The 26,488-nt window shown below is 41.0% G+C and overlaps 1 protein-coding gene across 1 annotated transcript in view; it reads left to right on the top strand.

Moving 5' to 3' along the window:
- Positions 1-3,630: 3,630 nt before the first annotated feature.
- Positions 3,631-26,488, top strand: part of abl1 (ABL proto-oncogene 1, non-receptor tyrosine kinase) — a 115,765-nt gene continuing 92,907 nt past the window's right edge. Inside the window, exon 1 of the mRNA XM_033048861.1 lies at positions 3,631-4,327. Within this exon, the coding sequence (XP_032904752.1) occupies positions 4,195-4,327 (133 nt within the window). The 5' untranslated portion in view covers positions 3,631-4,194. The remainder of the gene's footprint in view (positions 4,328-26,488) is intronic.

The following is a 26,488-nucleotide window of genomic DNA, read 5'->3' as shown; positions in this document are numbered from 1 at the left end:
ACCACCACCGAGTGTGACTGAGGAGTGAATGAATAATGCGATGTAAAGCGCCTTGAGTATTAGAAAGGCGCTATATAAATCCCATCCATTATTATTATTAATGTTGGTTGGGAAGCTGGAGAGTGCTCGCGTGTGTGTGTGTGTGTGTGTGTGTGTGGGGGGGGGGGGGGGGGGGGGGGCGGCATGGTTCTTCCAGTTTGCATGTAGACTCACCACCACCGAGTGTGACTGAGGAGTGAATGAATAATGCGATGTAAAGCGCCTTGAGTATTAGAAAGGCGCTATATAAATAAAAAATACAAAAAATACAAAAAGAAAAAAAAAAAAAAAACATGGATTACCACAAATACCACATTTTCTTAATTGGTCCTTCAAAACAAAACAGAAGTGATAATCTATTGAGACTAATTGCTGATCTGATTCAAATCTTGAGCATATTACCAAATAAATAAAAAGGAATGCTACTTATACACAAGAGCAGAAAGGTTAAAGCCTGAGCCAGCCATTGGTCTTTAAACCCAAGCTCAGTATAACTACAATTCAGTTATTGAACAAACCTCTACAGGTTTTAATGGTACAATGGTTTACAGGTACAAAATGTTAATGGATCAGCAGAATGTCAAGCTCTCTGAGACTTCCCATCAGGATATCAAATACATGGAAGGCCTACATCAGTTCTCTTTGGCATTCAGAGTGTTAAGAGTTTTGATAGAGGTGTGAAAAATTGAGTTCAGTGGAGAACAATCAAGTTTATGATGGAATTACCGATACTGGTTTAAACCAAAGATAGACACGAAATGCTGGAGTAACTCAGCGGGACAGGCAGCATCTCTAGAGAGAAGGAATGGGTGACGTTTCGGGTCGAGACCCTTCTTCAAGCTGATGTCAGGGGAGAGGGATATACATAGATAAGGAAGTGTAAGGTGCGAAAACAGAACAAAAGGAACGTCGATCAAGGAAAATGTAGAATGAATCATTGTTAGCTAGGAGAAGGTAACAACAAAGCAAAGATAAAATGTAGTCAAAGACAGAAAGACTCGTTGGAGAACTGGGAAGGGGGAGGGATGGAGAGAGGGAAAGCAACAGTTACAAAGGAGGTACACAAAATTGCTGGGGAAACTCAGCGGGTGCAGCAGCATCTATGGAGCGAAGGAAATAGGCGACGTTTCGGGCCGAAACCCTTCTTCAGACTGATGGGGGGTGGGGAAAGAAAGAAGGAAAAAGGGAGGAGGAGGAGGAGCCCGAGGGCGGGCGGATGGGAGGAGACAGCTAGAGGGTTAAGGAAGGGGAGGAGACAGCACGGGCTAGCCAAATTGGGAGAATTCAATGTTAATGCCATAAGGACGCAAGGACCCCAGACGGAATATGAGGTGCTGTTCCTCCAATTTCCGCTGTTGCTCACTCTGGCAATGGAGGAGACCCAGGACAGAGAGGTCGGATTGGGAATGGGAGGGGGAGTTGAAGTGCTGAGCCACCGGGAGGTCAGGTAGGTTATTGCGGACTGAGCGGAGGTGTTCGGCGAAACGATCGCCCAACCTACGCTTGGTCTCACCGATGTAAATCAGCTGACATCTAGAGCAGCGGATGCAGTAGATGAGGTTGGAGGAGATACAGGTGAACCTTTGTCGCACCTGGAACGACTGCTTGGGACCTTGAATGGAGTCGAGGGGGGAGGTGAAGGGACGGGTGTTGCATTTCTTGCGGTTGCAACGGAAAGTGCCCGGGGAGGGGGTGGTGCGGGAGGGAAGGGAAGAATTGACGAGGGAGTTGCGGAGGGAGCGGTCTTTGCGGAAGGCAGACTTGGGGGGAGATGGGAAGATGTGGCGAGTGGTGGGGTCACGTTGGAGGTGGCGGAAATGGCGGAGGATTATGTGTTGTATTTGCCGGCTGGTGGGGTGAAAGGTGAGGACCAGAGGGACTCTGCCCTTGTTGCGTGTGCGGGGATGGGGAGAGAGAGCAGTGTTACGGGGTATGGATGAGACCCTGGTGTGAGCCTCATCTATGGTGGCGGAGGGGAATCCCCGTTCCCTGAAGAACGAGGACATTTCCGATGCCCTGGTATGAAATGTCTCATCCTGGGAACAGATGCGGCGTAGGCGGAGGAATTGGGAGTAGGGGATGGAGTCTTTACTCCCCCTCCCATTCCCAATCCGACCTCTCTGTCCTGGGTCTCCTCCATTGCCAGAGTGAGCAACAGCGGAAATTGGAGGAACAGCACCTCATATTCCGTCTGGGGTCCTTGCGTCCTTATGGCATTAACATTGAATTCTCCCAATTTGGCTAGCCCGTGCTGTCTCCTCCCCTTCCTTAACCCTCTAGCTGTCTCCTCCCATCCGCCCGCCCTCGGGCTCCTCCTCCTCCTCCCTTTTTCCTTCTTTCTTTCCCCACCCCCCATCAGTCTGAAGAAGGGTTTCGGCCCGAAACGTCGCCTATTTCCTTCGCTCCATAGATGCTGCTGCACCCGCTGAGTTTCCCCAGCAATTTTGTGTACCTTCGATATTCCAGCATCTGCAGTTCCCTTTTGAACAGTTACAAAGGAGGACTGGCTGAACTTTGTTGCCTTCCACCACAGGTAAGAATGCTGTGGTGGATGTTTGTGTTAAATCTTATTGTGTATTGTGTGTTCTTTTTAAGTGTATCGCTGCTGGCAAATTCATTTCACTGCACCTTCGGGTGCATGTGATGAATAAAATTGATTTTGACTGACTTTTGACTTTGACTTTGATGTCTGTCCGTCTAGATTTCACATACCTCCAAAAGGCCTTGGGTTGCTCACCCTCAAGAATAGAAGAAACATGTTGTCTATGAGCACTCCTAATAGCACGATCGACTAGTATGGGACTAGTATAGCTGGGACATTTATTTATTTATTTTCAAAAAATGTATTCAATTATTAAAAAATAATATTACACTACAATAAAACAAACCAGATCCCACCACCATAATACAATACAAACAAATATCCTTAATAAACAACTGTACAATTATCTTACACTCCTTGTCAAGGATGCATTCAATGTGGAGCCCAGCGGTCCCGGAACTCCCCCAGGGTGCCCGTGGACAGGGCGTATTCCCTTTCTAACCGCACCCGGGCACGGACGTAACCCCGGAAAAGGGGCAGGCAGCCAGCTCGGGTAAAGCCCTCCACCGCCTGGTGCCATCTGGGACATATTGGCAGGCGTGGGCAAGTTGGGCCGAAGGGCATGTTTCCACACTATATCACTATTTGACTCCAACCACCAGTTAAGGTCTGAACTACATAGACTTGTGGGCATTGGTTTTGCCTTTTTGCATTATTATTGTGTGTGTGTGTGTACACACACTGAACTTTTTTTTCTCGTTTATTATATTGTTTTTAATGTTTACAGAGTACTATGTTATAAGTTTACATATTCTGCTGTGTTGCTGCAAGTAGGACAACAAAACACTTGACTCCTGCGCTTTCAACTTTTAACTTCTCACTTGCCCCATTACAAAGCACTACACCCACAGGATTAGTTTTAAAGTTAGTACCTGAGCCTTGGCAACCACGTCGTTGACAACCGGCGGGTTCCTCCCCCCCCCCCCCCTGTCAGCCCGGTGGTGGTGTTTACGCGATGACGCCACGGGCAGTGCGTGGCCTCGTTTTGAGTGCCGTTTACCCCAAACATGGCGGGTGTCTCGGGCTGAGCGAGGGAGACAGAGTGGAGGCGGTTTCCATCTCAAGAAAGTTTCACCTCCAGCCCTTCCGCTCACCCCTGCCTCTACGAGGTGTGGGAAGAGAAATATGAGTGAAGAGAAGCCGATGGGAACGGAGTCGGTCCGAAATAGTGCCCCATAAGGGACCTCAGAGGGTTCTCAATCACCCTTCCCCTCTGGGCTTCGAACTTTCACCCCAATTCTGTGACTGACCCCATTGCCTGTGGCCCCTTTTGCCGTGCCCCCTCTCCCTGTACCCCATTTATTATCTCACCTTCACCCCAAGTTTGTGATTTCTATCTGCACTTCATCCTATAACACCCAATGTAAGCTCGCTCTGTCGCCTCAAACCCCTGCTACCGGCACCGCTACCTGAACTTACTCGCCACGACCAGTCCCAATCTTGTTCCTATGCCGAGAGGAATCCTACACCTCTCTGTTCCCTAGCCTTCCCGTGTCCTATTTTCAGTTTTAAATGAGTTTTTTAAATTGCTTGGACCTGGAGTCGGTTAATTTATGGGGCAACAACCAGGCAAAGTTCTCGCGGACCAAAGGAGGCCAACTTTAACGGCGCTGCAGTTTATCAAAGGAGGGAGGAGAGAAGCAACCAAACATGGAGCTCAACATTTCAATGTTTTTGTGGAGCACGGTAAGGAGAAATCTCATGACTGGAGAAATGATGGTTGATGGCAAAGAGCTTGTCATCAATGTATAATTTCAATGTTATACTTAACTGAATTATGAAACTTCTGCAAGTATTTTGATAAATGTAAACACTGACTCAATTCTACCTTTGATATTTATAAATTGGCACCACTGGTTGCAACTGACTCATATGATGTATGTATTCAGTCATTATTTATTGGGTTTGCAGTTGTTGTAATTAGTTGGTTAAGTGTGAATGTAAAGGTATTTAAGTTATATTACTTGAACTCCAAAGTGTGTAAACTTATTTTATGTTGCCAGCGAGTCTTCCATTGCTACCTAAAACGTTTTAATCAGCATAACAATAAAACAAAAGCTTACATTACCATAGTGTCTTCCATATGGTAGGATGTTCCAAACCATTTTACAATCTATAGAGCAGTTGTAGTTTTGATGATTAGTGATGAAGGAAATGTAGTAGTCAATTTCTACAAATGCTTTTAAAAATACTATCATGATAACAACTGTGTAATCTATTGTACATGTGTTGGCTGAGAGTAATATCTTGTGCAGAACATGGTTTTGCCTCGAGGCAACTACATTGGCTAGAAGGTGGCATATTCAAAGATTACTGAAGCCTGGCTTCCAGCAAGTACTTTCACTGTTATCTTCTTTATGTAATTACCAAGATCTGAAAGGAAACATTTAATTTAATTGCTCTTTTATTCCAATTGAGTTGAGCCATATCTCAGTCAGTCATTGCAAAAGAGATAATTTGAAGCAAAACAATTGGCTGTGACCCTTTTATTCTATGCTAATATTTGTGTCCCACAGACGCATCTTCATGTTATATGTCATTTCACCTTATCAATGTATCCCTTTGTGATTTTCTTCTTTGTTCTAATCTTCAGCTTTCTCTAAAAGCATTTGTTTATCCCAGCAACCTGTTCCCAAGTTCCATGTTTTATACTCTTTAGGTGATTTTCTTTTCTCCTTAATTACGTTTGATTTATTACAACATCAAATGCAAAGTTGATGGCTCTTTTATTCATGGCATTTGATTGTCTCCCCAATACGCTGGTATATTTTCCCTTCATATTCAATTCTATTCATAATCTTTCAATACCTTGCATTGGAGGCACCATTTGAACCATACAGGTGTGACAAAATAACGAGTAGGATTTGGGGTCCACAGAGGAAATTTAAACCACAACAAAAATGGAGACTTAAAATGATCGGCAATAGATTTTAGATTTGTCCCTATTCTGTCAAAAATTTGGGGATGTTTTCTTTCCTGGAAAAGTAATGCTTTATTTCAGCATTGTGAAATTCTCATCAAATTCTGGAAGGCAGGTAGAACCAACTTTACTTATTAGTGAATTTATAACAAAAAGCAACAAAAGTGAAACATGACAGAGTTCAGTTGCAGAGTGTGGTGATTGAATTCAGACTGAACAAGGACTTTATGCACTTGTGGATTTTGAAGTTAATTCATTTTTGTTTAAAGTACCTGGTTGGCTTAATTCCCATAAATGGAAAACCATATCTGTCATTACACCCAAGATGTTGAAGCTCATGTTTCATTATTCTAAGGATTGAATGGATCCTTGAGCGGCATCTTCTATGAACCTGCACAGGGAGAGGGCAGCACAGTGGCATAGCAATTAATGCTGATGCCCCATAGCTTTGTAAAGCCTGATTCAGTTCTGACTTCTGGTGACCTCAGTGCGGAGTTTGCATGTTTTACCTGTGACCACATAGGTTTACCCCTTCCCAAGTGATGCTTTGGTTTGTTCCTGAATCCAAAATTCTAGTTAATTGGTACTTAAATGTCTTCTGGCATAGGTTGGCAGAATTGTGGGGAAGGAGGAGGGTGGTAGCGGCATAATCTGTGGGCATGTGAGAGAGGAGGTACAAGGAACTGCAGGTGCTGGTTTATAAAAAGAGATAAAGTGCTCCTAATCTGCTGAGTTACTCCAGCACCGTGTCTTGGTATGTGAGAGAGAATGGGTAATAGGGAAATGAGTGCACCAACAGGATTGATGGGGTCATTCTGAGAGCTGGTACACTTGAAAGGCTGAATCCCCTCCTGTGTCATTTCAGAAGTGTGGCAGGCATAGACATAACAATGGATAAGGAGATTATTGTTGGTATGTTACTGGCTTTGAAAGAATTGTGATATCTTGCTGCTGATTGACCACTGTTCCATTTAGAGGATTGCATTGTGCAAAGTACAGTGCTTGGGGAACTCAGTGGGCCAGGCAGCATCTTTTTGAGCATTGTATTGTAGGTTTACCTAGAGTTACGATGAATTCCATCTGCCAGACGAACCTCTGTTTTCGAGACCCTACAGATATGCTAAACATGGATAAATTGTGAACTTTGTTTTGGGATATGTGGACCTGAATGCTTATTTTTTTTTACTGTTCCTATTAAATTATACATTCTAACTCCTCCACTTTAAGTGTTTTGTTGAGAAGGGTAGTTTTGGAGGAGCTCATGTCTTAAGTATAATAATACACACAACACAACTGACTTGATATTTATCTTAAACAAAAGTGCTGGAGGAACTCCGTGGGTCAGATAGCATCAGTGGAAAGAATTCAATGGGCTACGTTTTGCGGCAGAATCCTTCTTCGGGCTGTGGAAGGTTCCCAACCTGAAATATCGCCTGAACACTCCCACCACTAACACTGCCTGACCCACTGATTTTTTCTTTTTCCAGAACGTAGTGTTTTGATCACGATTCCAGCATCTATAGTTTCTTGTGTACATGTTTATCCTTTTGGCTTTTTGTGTTAGTCATCTGCTATAAAGTAAAACTGAGCTTGACTGCATGATAATGTTGCTTATAAAGACTACCTCACAAATGATGAGATTCACATAATTTAAGATATTAATTTTGATGTAATGTGATTATAAAGCTGAATGATTGCATATCACTGGGTAAAATCACAATGATATGGGTTTGAAAATGGGATTTCAAAAGAACAAAATTGAGAACGGTAGATCTTCAGTCAATTATATTAAGGGATATGGAGCCAAATTGGGTAGACGGTGTTGAGAAATATCAATCAAACATTATGGAATGGTAGAATGTTTGATTGGCCTTTTTATGTTAATGGACACAATGCGGTTTTGAGGGATTTTAGATAAAAATGCTGTGGTTTACTAACTTGTGAAATATTTATTGGTGCACCCTACTGATTGTGAACAGTAGTTTCACCCTCCAGTTCCAACAGACTCATGTGACAAGTGCCACATATTTCCCTCTTCAGGTGCATTAAACATATCTTTCCAAGATCTGCAGTATCCTTGAGTTAATGGAACTATAACAGTAAGAGGTTTTTCAAAATAGAGATCTTAGATCTTAAAAGCCACACAGTGGTCCTATTATCTTCATGAATTAGATAAAGTTGGATGCTAAGCTTTAGAAAACAAAGTGCTTCCTGTTTTAAAATGTATATAAATGCTCAAGTCCACAGTTTTGATCTTTGACGGAAAATGAAGGAAGTCTAAATTGTAAGAATGAAAGCTAAAGTGCATGGATGATGGAAAGAAAAAGGGCTTTTGCAGTGCAAGGTTACTTTTACTAAACTGCTAAACTCGTTCAGCAGTTTAGACACTCACTCCCGTAATAAATTACAGAGCATAGTTAACAAAGCATCCAAAATCATCAGCACTCCCCTTCCATCAATAGAATCACTCCATCACAAACGGTCCGTGTCAAGGGTGAAGAAAATCATCTCTGATCCCTCCCACCCAGCTCACCACATCTTCCACCTGCTGCCATCAGGAAGGCGCTACAGCTCACTGCCCGCCAAGACATCTCGATTTAAAAACAGTTTTTACCCACACGCAATCCGAATTCTGAACACACTATGACAACAGCACATATCCTCCCCATGCATGTACTGTATATTGTATGATGTTGTGTTTTATGTTATGTTTGACGGGAATCAGCCTACCTTGTAACATCCTGTACTGAACCTGAATTCCACCAGCTTGACTGTGTGGTCATTAAATAATCTAATCTAATCTAATCTAATCTAATCTAATCTATTGAAATTGTATATTTCTATCCAGCCTATCCAAGGCTGATTTCAAAAGAAAAGTTACATTAAAATCACCATCTGGGGCACCACCAAGTTTCAACCTGATCAAAAAAGTACTTCCTGTTACTCTAGAAGAAATGACAATGCTGGAAAAGGAGGCTCTTGTCCCTGTTGTTCTTCAGTTTTGTGAATACCATGCGTCAGGCTACAAATAATAACTCCTTTATATCTGTAATCGTGTGAACTTGCACTTTGTTAATAAGCAGCCCCAACTGCCAGATTACGTGAGGTTGAGGTCTGGCTGACCTCTCGCCCATATAGTGGCCTCTCTCTGCTCCCATCTCTTTCTGAAGTGAGTGGATTTCTTTCAATGTCTGTACTTGTGTGATTAATAATTTTTATTCTGCTGCTTTTAATTTGTAAATGTTGTACACAGTAGCAAGGGAAACTTCCTTGACACTGAGTAATCGAAGGAAATCCTCCTGGAGTCATGGAATCATAGCTCTGTACAGCACAGAAACAGTCCCCTCAGTCCACTTTGTCCATGCCGAGCAAGTTGGCATATTGAGCTATTCCTATTTGCCTACATTTGACCAATATCGCTCCCAGCCCTTCCTCCCCCTATATCGGTTCAAATGTCTTGTAAAATTTGTAATTGTATTGTTTCTGTTGTTTCCTCTGGCAGCTCATTCCAGATATGGACAACACTCTCAGTGAAAGTTTCTCCTGTGGTTCCTCTTAAGTTTTAGAAAGCTCCACACTGGAAAAGGACTGTGAGCATTCACTTTATCCAGGCCCTTCATGATCATGTACATCTCAATAAGGCCACCCCTCTGCCTCCTAATTCCAAGGAAAAATGTCCCAGTCTGTCCAACCTCTCTATAAAGCCCAGCCAACATCTGGATGGTTCTCTTTTTCACTAGAAACACTTAATGCAAAATAGGTATCGAAGTAGTTTTTATTTTTATTTTCAAACTTCATGGCATTGGAAGGTTGTAATTCTTTGTGAAAGGACTTTTATGAACTTTATTTTGCATTTTTACAAAACCGAATATTGTTCCCGATACCACATAATCTGGATGGTAAGATTGCAAATCTATGAGAATACCATCACCGCCATGTTGTACCCTTCCAAATACTGCAATGGTGTGTTAGCTTATAAGCATTTTGAGTTCAATGGAACCAGCCTGTTTATACAGCAACCCCAGCATTTTCCTTAATTCCAACCTCCTACCATACCTAATCCTCAAAATGCACCATTATGTCATATTGTAGAGTCTTACAGCACAGAAATAGGCCCTTCAGCCCAACTTGTCCATGTTGACCAAGATGCCCCACCTAATGGGACCTAAGCATTTCCCCTGTGTTTGGCCCATATGCCTCTAAACCTATTCTATACCTTTCTCCTTCAATTTAATTATAATCTAACTTGGCTAACTGATATAGCAGTTTGTCCACTCTCTGGCAAAATACTTTCCTTAATTTCTGGTTGGATTTATTAGTGATCATCTTATGTTTATAACCTAAAAAAACAATTTGTCATTACAATCAAAATCCTATTATTTGTCTGAAAGATCAGAATAGAAATGTAGGCATCCATTATGGTATGAGCAGCTTTGTAAATAAACAAAATTCTTTGCAGGCACTGTTTGCCTTCACAAAAACTATCTTCCATTTTTGACTACTTGGTGATCTTGTAGATTTTTAACAGGCATTCTTTAAACATTCTCTCCCACCCACTCACCACAAACACTTTTCTTATACAAGTAACGAGCAGCAGACCCGTTCCAAAGTATGTGGATTACATTTGCCAGATCTCATTTTTCTGTGTACAAAGTATTGTGCATTTCCTGGTCACGCCAGCTGAATGACAAGATACTACTGTTATCTTGGAAAGCTGAATAGAGTTGTTAACTCAATCAGAGTAAGGAATATTTTAGATTTGGAGCTCTGCATTTTGCTATTTGGTTTTGTAATGATATCTAAAATTGCAAACCTGTTTTGTTAATATTCAAAGAATGTTTATACTGGAGTAATTACAGTGACATTTTTATTGCTGTGCAGTTTAAAAAAAAGAAAGATTGCAGTGCCAAAGAACTGAAAATAGGCATAAATTAGCACTGATAAATCAGCCGAGTGTTGGGATTGAGAATGGAAAGGATTTTGGTATGTTTTTTGTATTGTTAATCTTGGGCGACAAATCTCTGTTGACTAGCCATGTGTTTTTACAATCTAGAAACACCTTGAACAGCGATGTTAAAAAAGGATTGCTGCAGTAATGCGTAGATCAAAGAATTGTACGGCAAAAACAAAGATGACTAGGTACATTTTGTCTATATTTGGTCATTGAAGCTGCTATCCATTTGTCCATAATCGGCACAGTTTATGCCTAACAGATCAATATATTGGGACATTAATGATTGCTCAGTGTAAGCCAACAATTTAAAAAAATGTTTTCAGGGTCCTTTTTAATCCATCTATGTTGATTTGAAATGAAAAACAGTTTACATTTCCCATTGAAGATGTTTGGAGAGTGAACTGGTGGCAAGATGACAACTTCCCCCACAATGTCAGCAAGGCAGAGAAGATAGTGATTGACTTCAGGAAGTGAAGCAGTAGACACACCCCAGTATGCATTGATGGTGTCGAAGAAGAGATGGTCAAAACCTTCAGGTTCTTCGGAATATATATCACCAGCAATTTGCCCTGGACCACCCATATCACAGCTATGGCCAAGAAAGCACACAAACACCTCTACTTCCCTAGAAGGCTGAGGACGCTTGGCATGTCCCCAACAATCCCCACCAACTTTTACAGATGTGCCGCAGAAAGCATTTTATCGGGATTCATCACAGCATGGTGTGGGAACATTTCCAACCAAGACCGCAAGAAATTGTAGATTTGTGGATGTAGCCCAAACTATCACACAAACCAACCTCCCTTTCATTGACTCTATTTTATGCCTCAGCAAGGCCAGCAGCATAATCTAGGATGAGTTGCACCCTGGCCATGCCCTCTTCTCCCCTCTCCCATCAGGCAAGTGGTACAGAAGTTTGAAAATGCACACCTCGAGGTTCAGTGGCAGTTTCTTTCTGGCTGTTATCATGAAACTGACCCAACCTCTCACAACTGACCCAACCTCTCACAAGCTAGAGTCCTGACCTCCGATTTACTTCATTGGATACCTTTGAACTATCTTTTATCAGACTTTATCTCGCACTAAATGTTGTATCCTTTATCCTGCGTTTGTACATTGTGGAGGGCTTCATTGTAACCATGCTGAGTTTTTTTTTGACTAGATAACACACAGTGAAAAACGTTTCACTGTAACTCGGTGCACATGACAATAATATATAAATCTAAACTTTTGCCAACCCACCAGAGCTATTTCCAAGCCTCAAGCTCAGGCTTTATCTATTTGTGGTGTCTTCAGTTTAGGTTGCGATTGCAGCCCTCATTTGCTGCCATATTTTTAAAAAAAGATTAAAATGTGTCATTATAATAATGAAGTCATTCAGCCGTTGGCACAATCCCATCTCCCTGCAGCACAACCCTCTCGAATCACATTCGTCCATATAGTTCACCGTATCAGCTTGTTGTCTCTCAGGTGCCCCCAAATTCCCCCATGATTCCTGTGCCACTTTTAACTTAGTCAATTAACCAACCAGCATGTCTCTGGGATATGGGACAAAACGGGAAAATCTTGGTTTCGGGGAGAAATGTCACTCGGACACCATCCAAGGTCAGGATTGTCTCCATGTCACTGTATCATTTAGAATTGCTAGTGTTAGCTGGTGAGATTTGGCTCAATTGTCCAAATCTTTGATAAGAAGTTGAAAAAATTATAGATCCCTGTCAAATATAAATGAAAGTAGAAAGTTGTCGTATTTCTTCAGCCCACCAAGCTCCAGAGTATGCTGTCACACTTTCCCCTTTGCACCTCCTCTATTTCACTTGCCTCCTCCTCCTTTGCACTGTCTCATGGACACAAACAGTTGTCTGCTGTAAGTATTTGTTGCGAATGTTGGAAAATCAGAGTAAGGAAAGGTAGTGAAATGACATATTGCAGCTGTATTGTCATTTAGAAGAGTTTTGTGATTACATTCAGGAAATATAACATCAAGTTTATCCACAGGCCTATGGTTTGTGGTGTTTGAACACACAACCTCTGTAAATCCCTCGTATTTGTGAATGTGTAATTGAAAAACAGCCTAACAGGAGCTGAATCCATGCCATGGGAATTGGAGCAGCATCGGTGTTAAATTCAGAATTTCTTAATGTTTATGACTTATGACCGTTTTTCTTTTTCTTCCTACCATTCTCTTCCCCAAGTACCTCTACTTTCTTCCTAATTCACATCCTCTTCCTCCCCCTCCAACCTACCACAATTTTGACGAAAAAGCAGTGGTTGTCCTCCATGACCCAATAAATTCTTATCCCTGCCAAAAGCACTGTCACCAAAGTATAAGAAAATGACCAGAGAATCAGTGATATGTGGCTCTTTACAGTGTGCAAATGGACCACTGCTTTTCATAATTATACATTGTTGGTTGTGAAACATTTTGAGCAATACCGCGTGTCAACAGGACACTGTTAAAATGTGGCTTTTATTTCTTTCCTTGTATATGGAGAATAGAACTGGTTGACCTTTAGTCCAAATAAATTTGCACTGCTGGTGACATAATTTGGACAAAATCAATGACAGTGATCACCCCCTGAATAAGTGGTGTTGACAGCACTGAATACTACCAGTCATTGATCCCTAGTGCTGTACAAAAAACCCCATTAAGGACGTGAAAATAATTTGTTAATGTATATTAAATTTCATATCATTATAAAGACAAGTTATTCATTTTATGGTTATGATGTTTTAGATTTTCCCTGTGTATCCAAGCATGGTGCCTTGGTACAATTTTATTTTTAATGGTATGTTTTCTGCTTTTTTTTTCCCGTGGTGTACTGTAGTGCCTACATGACAATTATGTTTTACTCAATATATTGGATTGTGCAATGCCATCTTTCAAAGCACATCTGTAATTGCCCTTAGAAAGGTGATGATAAGCCAGCTTCCTGAATTTGTCTAGTTTTCCCAATGGAAATTCCATACTCTGGGCATTCTGTTGAAGCTGGACCCCAGTGTGCAGTAAACAATTATAGCTGGAAACACCTATGCATTACACACAGTGCATAATAAAGCTGAGGTGGATTCGCGGTTAGAGCTGGCAGAGACAGATTGATAGGACTTTTCAGCCCCAAATGGGGGAGAGCTCAGCTGATTGACTCCAAGTGTAAAAGAGCAAGAAGCAATAGATTTTCTGCTCTCAATTCATATTAGGAAGGAATGCTCAGCGAGAGTTTATTTTACCAAGGAGAAGGATTGACGAGTTTAATTTAAAGTACAAGATGCCTTTTAAATTTTTTTAAATAATTTTGGATTTCTAAAATTGGATTCTTCGTCTAGATCCTGTAATTGCTGCTCTCGTAATTCAATAATTGTGATTGGAAATACTTAAATACTGCAAACACAGCTGCGGAATTAATGGTGGCATGTCAGTGAATGTTAAACTTAGCTTACACATTTTTGTTTATAACTCAGTGCTTCAGTGGCATCCCATACAATTACTAGCAGATTCATTTAGAATTTTTTTATGACAATTATTTTAACGGAAGGGACTGTTCCAGTCCTTTTACGCAGCATGTTTTATTTTATATGTGTAGGAAAGAACTGCAGATGCTGGTTTAAATCGAAGGTAGACAAACAATGCTGGAGTAACTCAGCGGGACGGGCAGCATCTCTGGAGAGAAGGAATGGGTGATGTTTCGGGTCGAGACCCTTCAGACTGATGTCAGGGGAGTGGGCGGGACAAAGATAGATGTCAGGGGAGTGGGCATGACAAAGATAGAATGTAGTCGGAGACAGTAAGACTGGTGGGAGAACTGGGATGAGGGAGGGGATGGAGAGAGAGGGAAAGCACGGGCTATTTGAAGTTAGCACGGGGTATTTGAAGTCAATGTTCATAAGCTTTCCCTCTCTCTCCATCCCCTTCCCAGTTCTCCCACCAATCTTACTGTCTCCAACTACATTCTATCTTTGTTTTATTTTATCATTGACCATAAGATTGCATATCCAGCCGATCCACTTGTCTGAGGTGTACCATCTTGCTGTGCTCACCACGAATTAGGCTTCATTAAATGCTGGCCGTGCTTGCTGTTGGAATCAGATTAGGACCAACTTGAAATGCACAAGTATGGAGTAAAACAGTTGGAAACAATCCATTGTGATAAATTCAAGGTTGTCATATAACTGGCACGCTCAAGGATTGTGCTGAACGATTTGTTCAATTCTGTAAACAAAAGTTATTTTGTTACTGAGGCAATAATCTAACTGAGCTCATTCCAACTTTGGTAGTGGCGTGTTTGCCTGAATAATTGTTTGATGAACAATAATGTAATATAAATTCATTCAGTGAGGTTAAAACTGCCTGGTTTTCCATAACATAGAAATACTTTTAGTAATCTTGGTTACCATTTAGCCCAACACATTCATGCCAGGCACAAAAAAAAAGTTTGGAATAAATCAATTCGCAACTCTTTTGGTCTTTCAGCTCATTCCTTCTGTGTGCCAGTTTTGTGATGTCCTTGAATTTATTACAATGAATTATTTTTTTCATGGTTGGTTGGTTATGGCGCATTAAGTGCGTCTCCCTGCACTTTTTAAATGCAATGAACCTTGGGGTTGATGATCTCTTGCTTGTAGATCTGAGGTGACTGATGACGTCAGTATGGGATCCACACACTGAACCAGAGATGAGGACAGGAGATCTCAGTGGAGCAAATGAGTGAAAAGTGTGGTAGGTGGTGTGTTTCTTCCACCACTTGTGCTGGGCCTTTCTGTGCATCTGATGAAGCAACTTGATATTTTCAGTACTGTCTGGAATGCACCCTCTTTCATTTTGTGTTGTCTTGTGCCAGGAATCCACACAAGTCCGTGGGGATGATTCAGATTTTCAAGGATAAAAATGATTTCGCGATTCTTGACCAAAAATCAAAGGGCTGGAGGAACTGAGTGGGTTAGCAGCATGTATGGGAGGAATAGACAGATTACATTTTGGGTCGGGAACCTTCTTCAGACTGTGCTCCTAGAAACCAGTTCTTATCACGATTTTCCATAACATGAAGCTGCATCATCGGTGCAAGTGTCAAGAAACATGAATTGAAGAAAATTATTTTTTCTGATACGTGTTGATACTAAACCAAGGTTCTCACTGTGTACTACTGGCTTAAACCCTTCCTCATGAGACTAGCAAACTTTCTGTACAAATGTATTGGTCCCAGCACTGTTGAACTGTGAAACATGCAGGCCCCACCTCTCAAGGACTGGTCTTGGAGGATTGAGAATCCGAAGCCCTCTCCATAGGTTCTCATTCATTAGCACCAATCTCTATTTTATCCTTATTGGCACATGGTAGTGGTAGATTTTAAGTTCTGCATTTTCATCAATTTCTTGCTCCTTGTTAAGAAGGATTTTATTCTCTTTCCACCTCTTTGGACCATTATGCAGCACAACATCTGGTTTTATCCTCTCACTTCAGCCTATTCTGCATCCTGTGTTCTTGATCCTGGTGCCAAGAAGGCAACCTGCCAGCCTGCCATGTCTGTGTTGCTGCAAAAAATGCCTTTTCCCCCCACCTGCCCCCTCCCCTGCCACTCCCTTTTTTGTCTTCCCTGTGCAACTGTGTGCAGTATTTTAGATTTGATTCAGGATTACTCATTTGAGGAACTCTTATCCTTGCCAGCACTGAGAATAAATGCTGAGAGTAAGATGCATTTGAGGATACTTCTACACAGCCTGCCTACCAATTTTTAAGTTTTTGATCATCGTCCATTTCTTCTCGACTCGAATGATCTGAAGTTACACGGTTCTTGACTCCTGAATGATGATAGCAGTGTAGCTCTTGCAAGCATCATGTGTCCAACATATTCTACATTGACCAAGTTTCCTGCCCATACAAGTAACTCGAACTTAGTCTTGTGTCCACTGAGTTAGAGGGTTGTTCTATGCAGTTTGAATATCTGGGCTAAAGTAAACTTTTTGGCTCCATTGTGGCGCCATCTTGTGGTCGGGCCACTGGTTAATCAAACCCTCATTCATCATGTGGTAAGAGGCACGTGGCTGTGGGGCGGGGGTTAAAAACGAAGTTGAGGATGACTGCTGCAGCGACATGAAGTTACTCTGGGCTCAGCAACACTGCTAGTCTTTTGGAATTCTATTTTGTTTAATAAAGCTTGTCCTTGAGTTCACAACGTCTGACTCACTTTATTGCGCTTTACCATCATGTTTATAGAGCTTAACTGATGCAAGTTTTGACTTTGTAAAGCTGTATCTGTTTGCTAATTCTGTAAATTTGTTTGACCACAGAGTGAGTGTTTGTCTATGAATTTTATACTGAGCAGTTCTTGGGTAATATTTTTGCATGAGGCATGGACGGTGTGGGCACCAGTGTTGCCTCCTCCAACATTGTTTTTCTTTCTTAAGAGCTGCCCTACAATAAAGAATGTGACCCAAGGCAGATTTTTGTATAGAATACTTCACATAACTGCCTGCCTGACTGGAACACATTATGCTTCAATTCGGTGCAAAAAATGTGCTGCTCTGAAAATGAAACATTCTACATATTCTTGAAAAGATATGATAGGGATTGATGGGAGTTGCTGCTCAAAAAGGCAACCAACATAATCGGAGACCAACACCATCCTGGCCACACACTCATCTCACTACTGCCATCGGGAAGAAGATACAGGATCCTGAAAACTGTAACGTCCAGGTTCAGGAACAATTTCTTCCCTACAGCCATCAGGCTACTAAACAGGCTCTGAACAACAATAGATTATTATTATTATTATTATTATTATTGCACTATTATTGTTTGTTAGTTGAGTATTTGTGTATGTGTGTGTGTATATATCTATCTATATACTATTCAAAGTCTCAACTTGTTTGTCTGTATGACTGCAGGAGCTATGCCAAAATGGTACATGGTAGCGTGAACATTTTTGCAGAATCAGCATTTTCCCGTGGTCGTTCGTATCGTTTCTTCACATTTGATGTTATATTTCCCGTTATTGATATTTCAAGGTTTAGAAAAGCCAACTTTAACAAGATTTTTACTGTTAAAATCCTTCCTGCCAGCTTCCAACAAACTTCGATACAAAGTTGCAATACAGGAATACTCTGTGCTTCACCAACTTTTCACCTGAATGGGATATCACAGTCCTCCACCTGATATTTGCGATAATGTTGCCATCATACAACACTTTCTCCAGCTCCTGGCAGGACAGGAGGGGGTCCCAGTTGGTACATATATACAATTAAAAGTCTCGACTTGTTTGTCTGACTATGATCTCAGGAGCTACGCCAAAACAGTCCACAATAGCACAGTTTTTTTTGCAGCTTTTCCCGTAGTCGTTCGTATCAAGTTTCTTCACATTTGATATTATATTTCACAAGTTATTGATATTTAAAGTTAAAAAAAAACTGACTTTGAGAATAATAACTGACTGTGAAAGTGAGACTCTTCTAGCAGCTTCCAGTGATGATGTCACAATGGCATCTCCCATTCCTCCAATCACAATGAGATCTCATTTACACAAGTGGGCGAGTGCGAAAGGGGAGGGGAGAGATGAGCGAGGGAGTGACTGAGGGTTGAGAAAAGGAGATGGAGGGAGAGGTGACAGACAATGGGATCAGCAGCTTTAAGGGGAGTAAGGAGAGAGTGAGATTGAGCCGCGCAGTTGGGGGCTATGGGCGAGTGGTGGAATATTGTGTTGGGCTAAGGGGTTACGTTGGGGGTACGGGTAATGGGGGTGATTGGCTCCAGGGGGCGCCTGTCTCCAGGGTGAGCGGTACCGGTGCCACATTTGGCCCTCCCATGTGCCACCACAATCCTCCTCCCCTCCCTGCGTCGGGGGATGGGGCCCAAAGTGTCCCACTTGGTCTAGTATATATGTATGTGTGTGTTTTTTTTTTTGCAGAACCTGATGGCTTTTTCCCCATCGTTGATCTAATCAACTTTCTTTCAGATTTGTTATATTTCACAATTTTTTGATATTTAAAGGTTTAAAAAAGCCGACTGTGAATAATAACTGACTGTGAGAGGGAGACGTTTCTGGCAGCTTCCAGTGATGATGTCACAGTGACACCTCACAGTCCTCCAATCACAATGGGATCTCATTTACACAAGCTGCCCTGAACATTCCGTAAATGACATCACAATGTGATCTCAGCTGCCAATACACAAGCTATGAGAGTGTTTTTACATTGTTGTAAGGAGAAGGATGTAGCGGGGGAGATTTAAAAAGTTTTAAAGTGACATTTAAACGTTGGATTTCTTCAAATCTGCACTGGCAATTATGATGTCGCAATGCCCTACCGAGTACAATGTTGCTATCCCAGAACACTGAGTCCTTCACAGCAAATGTCCTTCAGGGAAAGAATCTGCAGGCCTAACCCAGCACAGCAAATTTTAATGATTAGTTTTAGATAACAAAAGATTACCATGTCGGTGGCACCTACATCCCATTAAATCTTAGTGCAATTGCATTTTGTTTAAAGTTTAAAATGAGGGAGGGTGGAAAAAAATGAGCCACCCTGCACAGTTGGGGGCTATGGGTGAGTGGTGGAATATTACATTGGGGGAATGAGATGCGTTGGGGCAATGGGTGAGTGATAGAATTTTACGTTGGGGAACGGGTTGCGTTGGGGGACCAGGCCTCCCATGGGGGTTAGGAGTGAGTGGTCGAATGTTGCGTTGGGGGAACGGGATGCTTTGGGGGACCCAGGCCTCCCGTGTGACATGGACCCAACGGGTGAGTGGTGGAATCTTATGTTGGGGGTCGCGTTGGGGGACTAGGTCTCCCTTGGGGGCTATGGGTGAGTGGTGGAATATTGCGTTGGAAAACGGGTTACGTTGGGGGAACGGGTGGGTGGTGCAAACGGGTTGCATCGGGGGGAACTGGTGAGTGGTGGATTATTGCCACTCACCAGTTCCCCAACGGGTCCCACTTGGTCTAGTACATATAAATATATGTGAGTGTGTGTGTGTATATACACACTGCACTTTATTTCTCTCTCTCATTTATCATTATTTACAGTGTATTATGTTTACATATTCTGTTGTGCTGCAGCAAGTAAGAATTTCATTGTTCTATGGGGCATATGACAATAAAACACTTGATTCTTGACCTTTTCAATCAAGTAAAAAGAAAATTCTTGCTGAGATTAGAAATGTTTTATTAGGTTCTGAAGAGCCTAATTTTATTGATTTTAAAACTAAAAGTATATGAGCCATTTTGGCTCGGTTTGTAACACTCTTGTTGCAGAATCATAGTGTTGGGACTTCAAGGCTAGTAGGATTTGAGAATACAGTGTAGAATGATGCTTTGGTGCACCACTGAGGAAAGAGACGCATTATGGGACGCAGCTCTAAGTGAGGTGTTGCGTCAAGTTGACTGTTTCGGTGGCTGCTAAGGATCTTGTGGCATTTTAGTAAAATAAAAATGAATAAATTAGTTGGCTGTCAGTTGGCTGCTCTGTCAGATAACTTGGATGTTAGTTTATTGTATGCTGTGGTTGCAAGATAGTCAATTTTAAAGCACCTATCTTTCCCAACAGCTTTTGACAACAAATATCCTTTTGCCTCAGTGAAATATAAATATTCACATCCACAACCCACATGAGAAACCTCCAATCTAAATTATGGACGTGCATTATTTATGAATAATAATGCAGCATTATTCAGCGTAGCTGGTTACAGTAATGCTTCTTGCCCTAATGCCATTGGGAGCCTGTAATTTGCTAAAAAACAAAGGATGTTCGTGTTACTCGTGCTTCCCTGAACAAATTTGTAGTTTTTAAATATTTACAATGCTAGTGAGTCACAGTGCCTGAAATATAAATCCAACTCTATAAAAATTTGCTTTATGTAATGTGGACAATCTTCTTTAACTACTCTACTTAAGTCATTCCCAATGTAACGGTTATCCCTTCAGATGGAAATTAAATCCTATGTCATGTGAAGTGTTAAATTGTGTTCCGTGACACAATCTACATTGAATTCAAAATATAATGCATACTATGCAACAAGTACCTAAGCAGTGCCTTGAGAATGAAATATTTAAAGATGAGTTTTATTGCACTTTCACATTTATACAGATAATTCTGACTTGAAAGTATGGAGAACATGCCACAGAGATGTTAAAAATTGATTTGGATTGTTTTTTGGTGCTTTTCAAATCTGAGAAGGGGGATGAGGAAATTTAGAAAATAAATTCCTTTCTTTATGGCCTTGGAATTTGATGGTGCAATCACCAATGGAGGAGAAATTAAATGCACAGATAAGCCTGAATTACAGGAGCCTGGAATCTGAGGTCATCAAACTGGAAACTATTGAGGCCATCCAGTGATGATGAAGATGAGGATGACTGATATACCAACATTAAGTGTCAGGAGGCTGTTGAGGTTGGAAATAGTCATTGTGAAGATGTACAGTTGGTACAGAGTTCATCTTGGAGCTGACGTGATATCAAGGTTGCAAATAGCTTTGTTCAATTTCGAGTGGTTGCAAGGAAAAGGTATGCTTTTGGAAGTTTGATGTATGCCATAGGTTTCTGAGATTGTGCTCTCAGTCTTCCTCATGTTTTGAACGTGGAAATTGCTGCTCATTTTGTTCATGTCGTTGGAAAAGCCATCTAATAATTTGCTGCGTGTAGAGGTGAAAAGAGGTGGCAGTGAAGTTGAGCAGGCTCAGTGTCCATGTGCATACCAATGCAGTGGTTTCTGCTAGAAAGAAGTTCTGTTCTCAGCTAAGTGACAGCCTCAAGTATGACAAAAAAAGCTTACGGCATTTTTATCAACAATATTTTGGCTCAATGTTTTCAGTGTGCTTAAAAGGTACTAAATGGTCATAACAGAATGTACTTGTAAAAAAAAAAGTCAACATACTTTCTGGAATCCAGTCAATTGTTACTGAAAGTTATAAAATTATATAAACTTTTATTTTAGAGGATAAACCAGGCTGATTGGGCATTGGGTTAGGCTGACCTGTGCTTTAGGATCTTGCATTAATTTTGTTTTCCATTGTAGCAATACTCACATTAACATGGACCAATATGAGAACTGTGTGAAATTTGAATGGTAGAAATATATGAGAGAGAGAGAGAGAGAGAGAGAGAGAGAGAGAGAGAGAGAGAGAGAGAGAGAGAGAGAGAGAGAGAGAGAGAGAGAGGAGAGATGGCGATAGAGAGAGGAGGGGGGAGAGACGAGAAGAGAGAGGAGAGGTTGGAGAGAGAGAGAGAGAGAGAGAGAGAGAGAGAGAGAGAGAGGAGAGAGAGAGGAGGAGAGAGGGAGAGGGAGAGGACGAGAGAGGAGAGGGAGGAGAGAGAGAGAGAGAGAGAGAGAGTCAAATCGCTCGTTCCATTCTGTTCAATTGGGGATGATTTGTATCTCGGTTCTATCTCCCTATCTTGACTCAAAATCTACAATGTTCAATTAACCAACTGTCCTGGTCCTCTTCCGTTAGCAGAGGGGGGCTACAAGCAAACGGCAAGAACACCGCCTCATATTCCACTTGGGTAGCTTAAAATTCAACAGTATGAACATTCAATTCTACAGTTAGTTGGTGTGTCGATGTGGTTAACAATCATAAAAGACCATTTTGGCCAATTGTATTTATGGCCATGCTGCTGTAAAGACAAATCTGCCTCTGTAGCAGATTTTGCCATCAAACTTAATTTAATCTGCCAAAAGTAGTTTGAGGGCACTGGATTAATTTAAGAAAAGGCTTGAATGTTATCTCTGCTTCTGATATTGGGAAAATCAGCTTATTTTGGGTCAGTGAAATGTTTTTATTAGCAGATTTGTAGTTTAATGCACCTCATCTCATTAAGGCATGAGGGAGAAGGAAGTGAGTGAACGGTTGGGAATTAGCCCTGAGCAGCAACTGTGTGAGGGCTGTTGGACAGTGGTATGGACATAGCTCTTGTTATCCTTTCAGGCTTTACAATCAGCTACAATGCTACAATGGAAAACAACATTAATGCAAGATCCTAAAGCACAGGTCAGCCTAACCCAATGCCCAATCAGCCAGGTTTCCTTTCGGGAGGAAAAGAGAGCGAATTTTGAGTTGATGCAGCATTTTGAGTTGAGTTAACGAAAGTGGTGGAACTATGCAGCAGGTGTTGGAAATGTTCCAAATACCATGCTCTGAAAATGGGATTAGTACATGGAAATGCTGTCAGTTATTGAAATTAGGTCAGTTAAAACTACGGAAAGCTAAGTGAACTTCTCCAATTTGTTTCTTCGCAGAATGTTAATGGGTGGGTCTTGATATTTGAGCCAGTCTTTTGAAGCTAGCAACAAAGAAGGAATAACAAATCATCAATGTTGTTGAAATTATCCAATACCCAAATTCCCTCGGTGCTGTGCAAGCCAGCAATACCCATCTGGTTTCATTTATCATGAATGTCAATTTCTGGAAATGCATATTTTTGTTTAGATTTCACTCCCTTTTTGTGTGAGTGTATTCCGTATAATCAGGCCCTGGAGTGGGTGGGTCTTGAAGAGTCTTGCTATAATACATCTGAAATTGGGATCATTCTTGGCTTTCCTTAACCATTCTTTTGATTCCCTGCTTTCCTGTGACAACTGTTTCTCAATTGAACAGTTTGGTAATACTGTCTGTAAAGTGAAATAATGAAAAGATATTGACTATTTCAGCATTTGCATTGATTGAGTGATTTGTAAGTGCAGAAATGATTGTAAAGTTCAAAATTCCCTCCTACAAGCAATTCTCTTCAATGATATTTAAACATTTTTTAAATAAATATTCACAAGACAGTTTGGAAGATTTTTTTATTTCAGCCATTCAAAAAGGTAACCCTGCAGTGCTGCTGTAGCAACATCCAGCCTAAATTAGCCAAGTATTGTCTTGAAACTACTTTTGGCAACGTGTTATTCTGCCCGTAAATTTATCCTTGGATTTTAGAATCATACTAGACCAAGTGCAGACCAGTTGGGTCTGCTCCCCCAACGCACCCGTTCCCTATCCGTAGCCACCACGGGAGGCGTGGTCCTCCAACTCAAGCAGTTGCCGAATGTAAGATTCCAGCACTCCCCTGCCTCCCTCAGCAGTGGGCTTAAACAAAAAATCCAATTGCACCTCCCCTGTGTGTTGCAATAGCAATTCGCCCTCCCACTCCTGTGAAGTGAAAAGTTCAGAGTGTTCCTGTGTCGCAACATTTTATCGACGTGTGTTGGAAGCTGGCAGGAATGATTTTAAAGGTTTTAATGAAAAATGTGAATCAGAATATGTCTGCTCCGCTAATGGTGTGGTCTCCCAACGCAATATTCCACCACTCAGCCGTTCCCCCAACGCAACTTAACCCGTTCCCGAACGTAAGATTCCAGCACTCCCCCGCCTCCCTCAGCAGTGGACTTAAAAAAAAATTCCAATTGCACTTCTCCTGCCTGCCGTACCAGTTCCACTTCAATACCAATTGGCCCTTCCCCTCCTGTTGAAAAATCCCATTGAGGTGAAAAGTTCAGAGTGTTTCTGTCTTGCAACTTTGTAATCGATCTTCAGTGAAGCTGATCTCTGCTAGCAGAGCCATTGTGACGTCATCAGTTGAAGCTGGTCGTTTTAAATCCAAAGTCTTTTGATTTTTCTAAAATTTAATCAGTAATAAGTCGAGAAATAAAGCATAAAATGTTCAGTGAAAGTGATCTCTGCCTAGAGGGGAAAATGTGAATCAGAATATGTAAAAAATCTTGTTAAAGTTGGCATTTTTAAAACCTTAGTTGCGAATAACGTGTGAAATATAGGATGAAATCTTCAGTGAAGCTGATCACTGCTAGCCGAGCCATTGTGACATCATCAGTTGAAGCTGGTCGTTTTAAATTCAAAGTATTTTGATTTAAAAAAAACTTTTAATCAGTAATAAGTAGAGACTTAGTCGAGAAATAAAGCATAAAATGTTCAGTGAAGGTGCTCTCTGCCTAGAGGGGAAAAATGTCAATCAGAATATGTAAAAATGTGATCGTTACCATATAGTGTTTGTGCGAATATGTAAAGCCAACCACATATACACACATACAAGATCAGAGTTTTAATATGTATTTGATGATATATGATTTTCATCATGCCAGGCCTGGATTCCGTTCTGTAGGTTTTTTGTTAGCTTGTTTTTTTCCCCTCTGTTACAATGTATTTCCCGCATGATATTAAGGATCTTCAACTTATCTGGTCGTTCCTCTTGGATCATCCTTTCGAGACTGGGTTTTATACTCTGACTTGAATGCCTTGGCAACTCAAATTGTAAACTTTACACTTGTGCTCAGTGACTTAACAGCACACAATAACGTCAAGGTTTGTAATGAAGGGTTGTAGTCAACTTGCTTGTTTGTTACTGTTTGGACTTATTCCACAGAGACCAATCGCTCTCCCCTTAGCATTTGTCCACATTGAACTGCTTGCACTTTCAATTAGACCAAAGGCAAGTAAGTTGTTCCATTGTCAGATATTAATTGCTTGATTTAAATACAGAATCTCTCAGAATTTTGTGTTGATAAAGCAGTCTTTTGGGACAATTCTGTTAATTTTCAGAATGCTGTGTGACTACAAGTGTTCAGGCACAGGAGTAATAAATTCAGTATTTCACTCTTGTGCCAATTAAACTTAAAAGGGGAATTTACACTAATCAGTTACTCTGACGCTTTTCTGCAGTCAAATTAGTTTATCGAATAAAAATCCTTTGCCTCATTGTAAAAAACATTTTGTCTGGTATCATCTTCAAAAGCATTTACATCGGTTTCATTACAGGCTGAGTTATTCAGTGCAGTTCTTCACCTTGATTTTCAGCACAGTCTCCCTGAAAGTTGCTGATGGTTTCAGATGTCATGCAGTTTATGTTTAGGAAAGTAATTGCTCTTTAACGGGGTAATTGTTTTCCCAGATATCAATAGCTATATCATTACCTCACACTGACACCACTGAGAGCAGATTTTCTCAATATCAGGATTATCACTGGTCATTATGCATGCACATCACATTCAAAACTTATTGTTCATTTATGAATAAAAGGTTAATTTGTGTTTTATTTTGTTTGCAATTAAATAATTGATAAATTACCATAACTTCTCTCGTCATTCTGCTCACCCAGTGAATTTGTCAGATAGCGGAAGCTGTTAACTGTGTGCCTTTCAAAACACACATGGTATGTTAAATTGAGTTTGCTTTTCACTTCAATAATGAGTCGCTCCCCTGCCAGCTAATTTAATCAATTTTAATAATGACCAAGTTAACTGGAATTTCCATTGGATACACACCTTTCCAAATAGTGTGCTGTTCTTTAAGGTACATTGTATTTATATGCAGATGCAGTAAATGACATGGAATATATGTGCTTCCCCTACCGTGGGAGGATGTTCTTTTTGTGAAAATAATATTTTGTCAACAAGAACTGTTGGATTGTTGCTTTCCAAGAGAATGGTCCATATTAAGATTTTTCGCAACATAAATCTCTGGTCTTGTAAAGAAATACAAGTTGTAACATAAACTTGTGCTCATTTACTATTTACTGGTGGTTCAGCTGCTCTATGAGGGAGGGGTTGGGGTGGGGGACAGTGGTTCACCAGCAGCACCTGGAAATTGTTATGATCAGGATATCCTTTCTCAAATGCTTTGAAAGGTTGTTTTCTAGAGTACTGTAAAATGTTTGAATGTATGATTTAACTGCATAGTTAAGCTGCATTAATTGAATAAAAGTAAACCTGATAAGTTTGGCTTTTTTCTTATTGCTCTCTGATAGACACATGAAACTGTTTGGTGCTCGTGGCCAAAATAGACTTTTCTTTTTAAAAAATAGTGATGTGTGAACTTTTGTGTCCCTGTGTGCAGATGAATGTAATGTCAATTAAATCCTTTGTCAGAACAGCAGGCCTCCAATGGAGTGAAATTTCCTCATTATTGCAGTGTGCTCATTAATCTGACTTCTGTGCTTCAATGTCTAACTTGGAATAGATTGTTACCAACCAACCTTGACTGACAATTTGCTTT

Source organism: Amblyraja radiata, chromosome 32, assembly GCF_010909765.2.
Source record: "Amblyraja radiata isolate CabotCenter1 chromosome 32, sAmbRad1.1.pri, whole genome shotgun sequence".
NCBI lineage: Eukaryota > Metazoa > Chordata > Chondrichthyes > Rajiformes > Rajidae > Amblyraja > Amblyraja radiata.
Note: the sequence above shows the minus strand (reverse complement) of the source record. Positions and strands in the feature narration are given on the sequence as shown.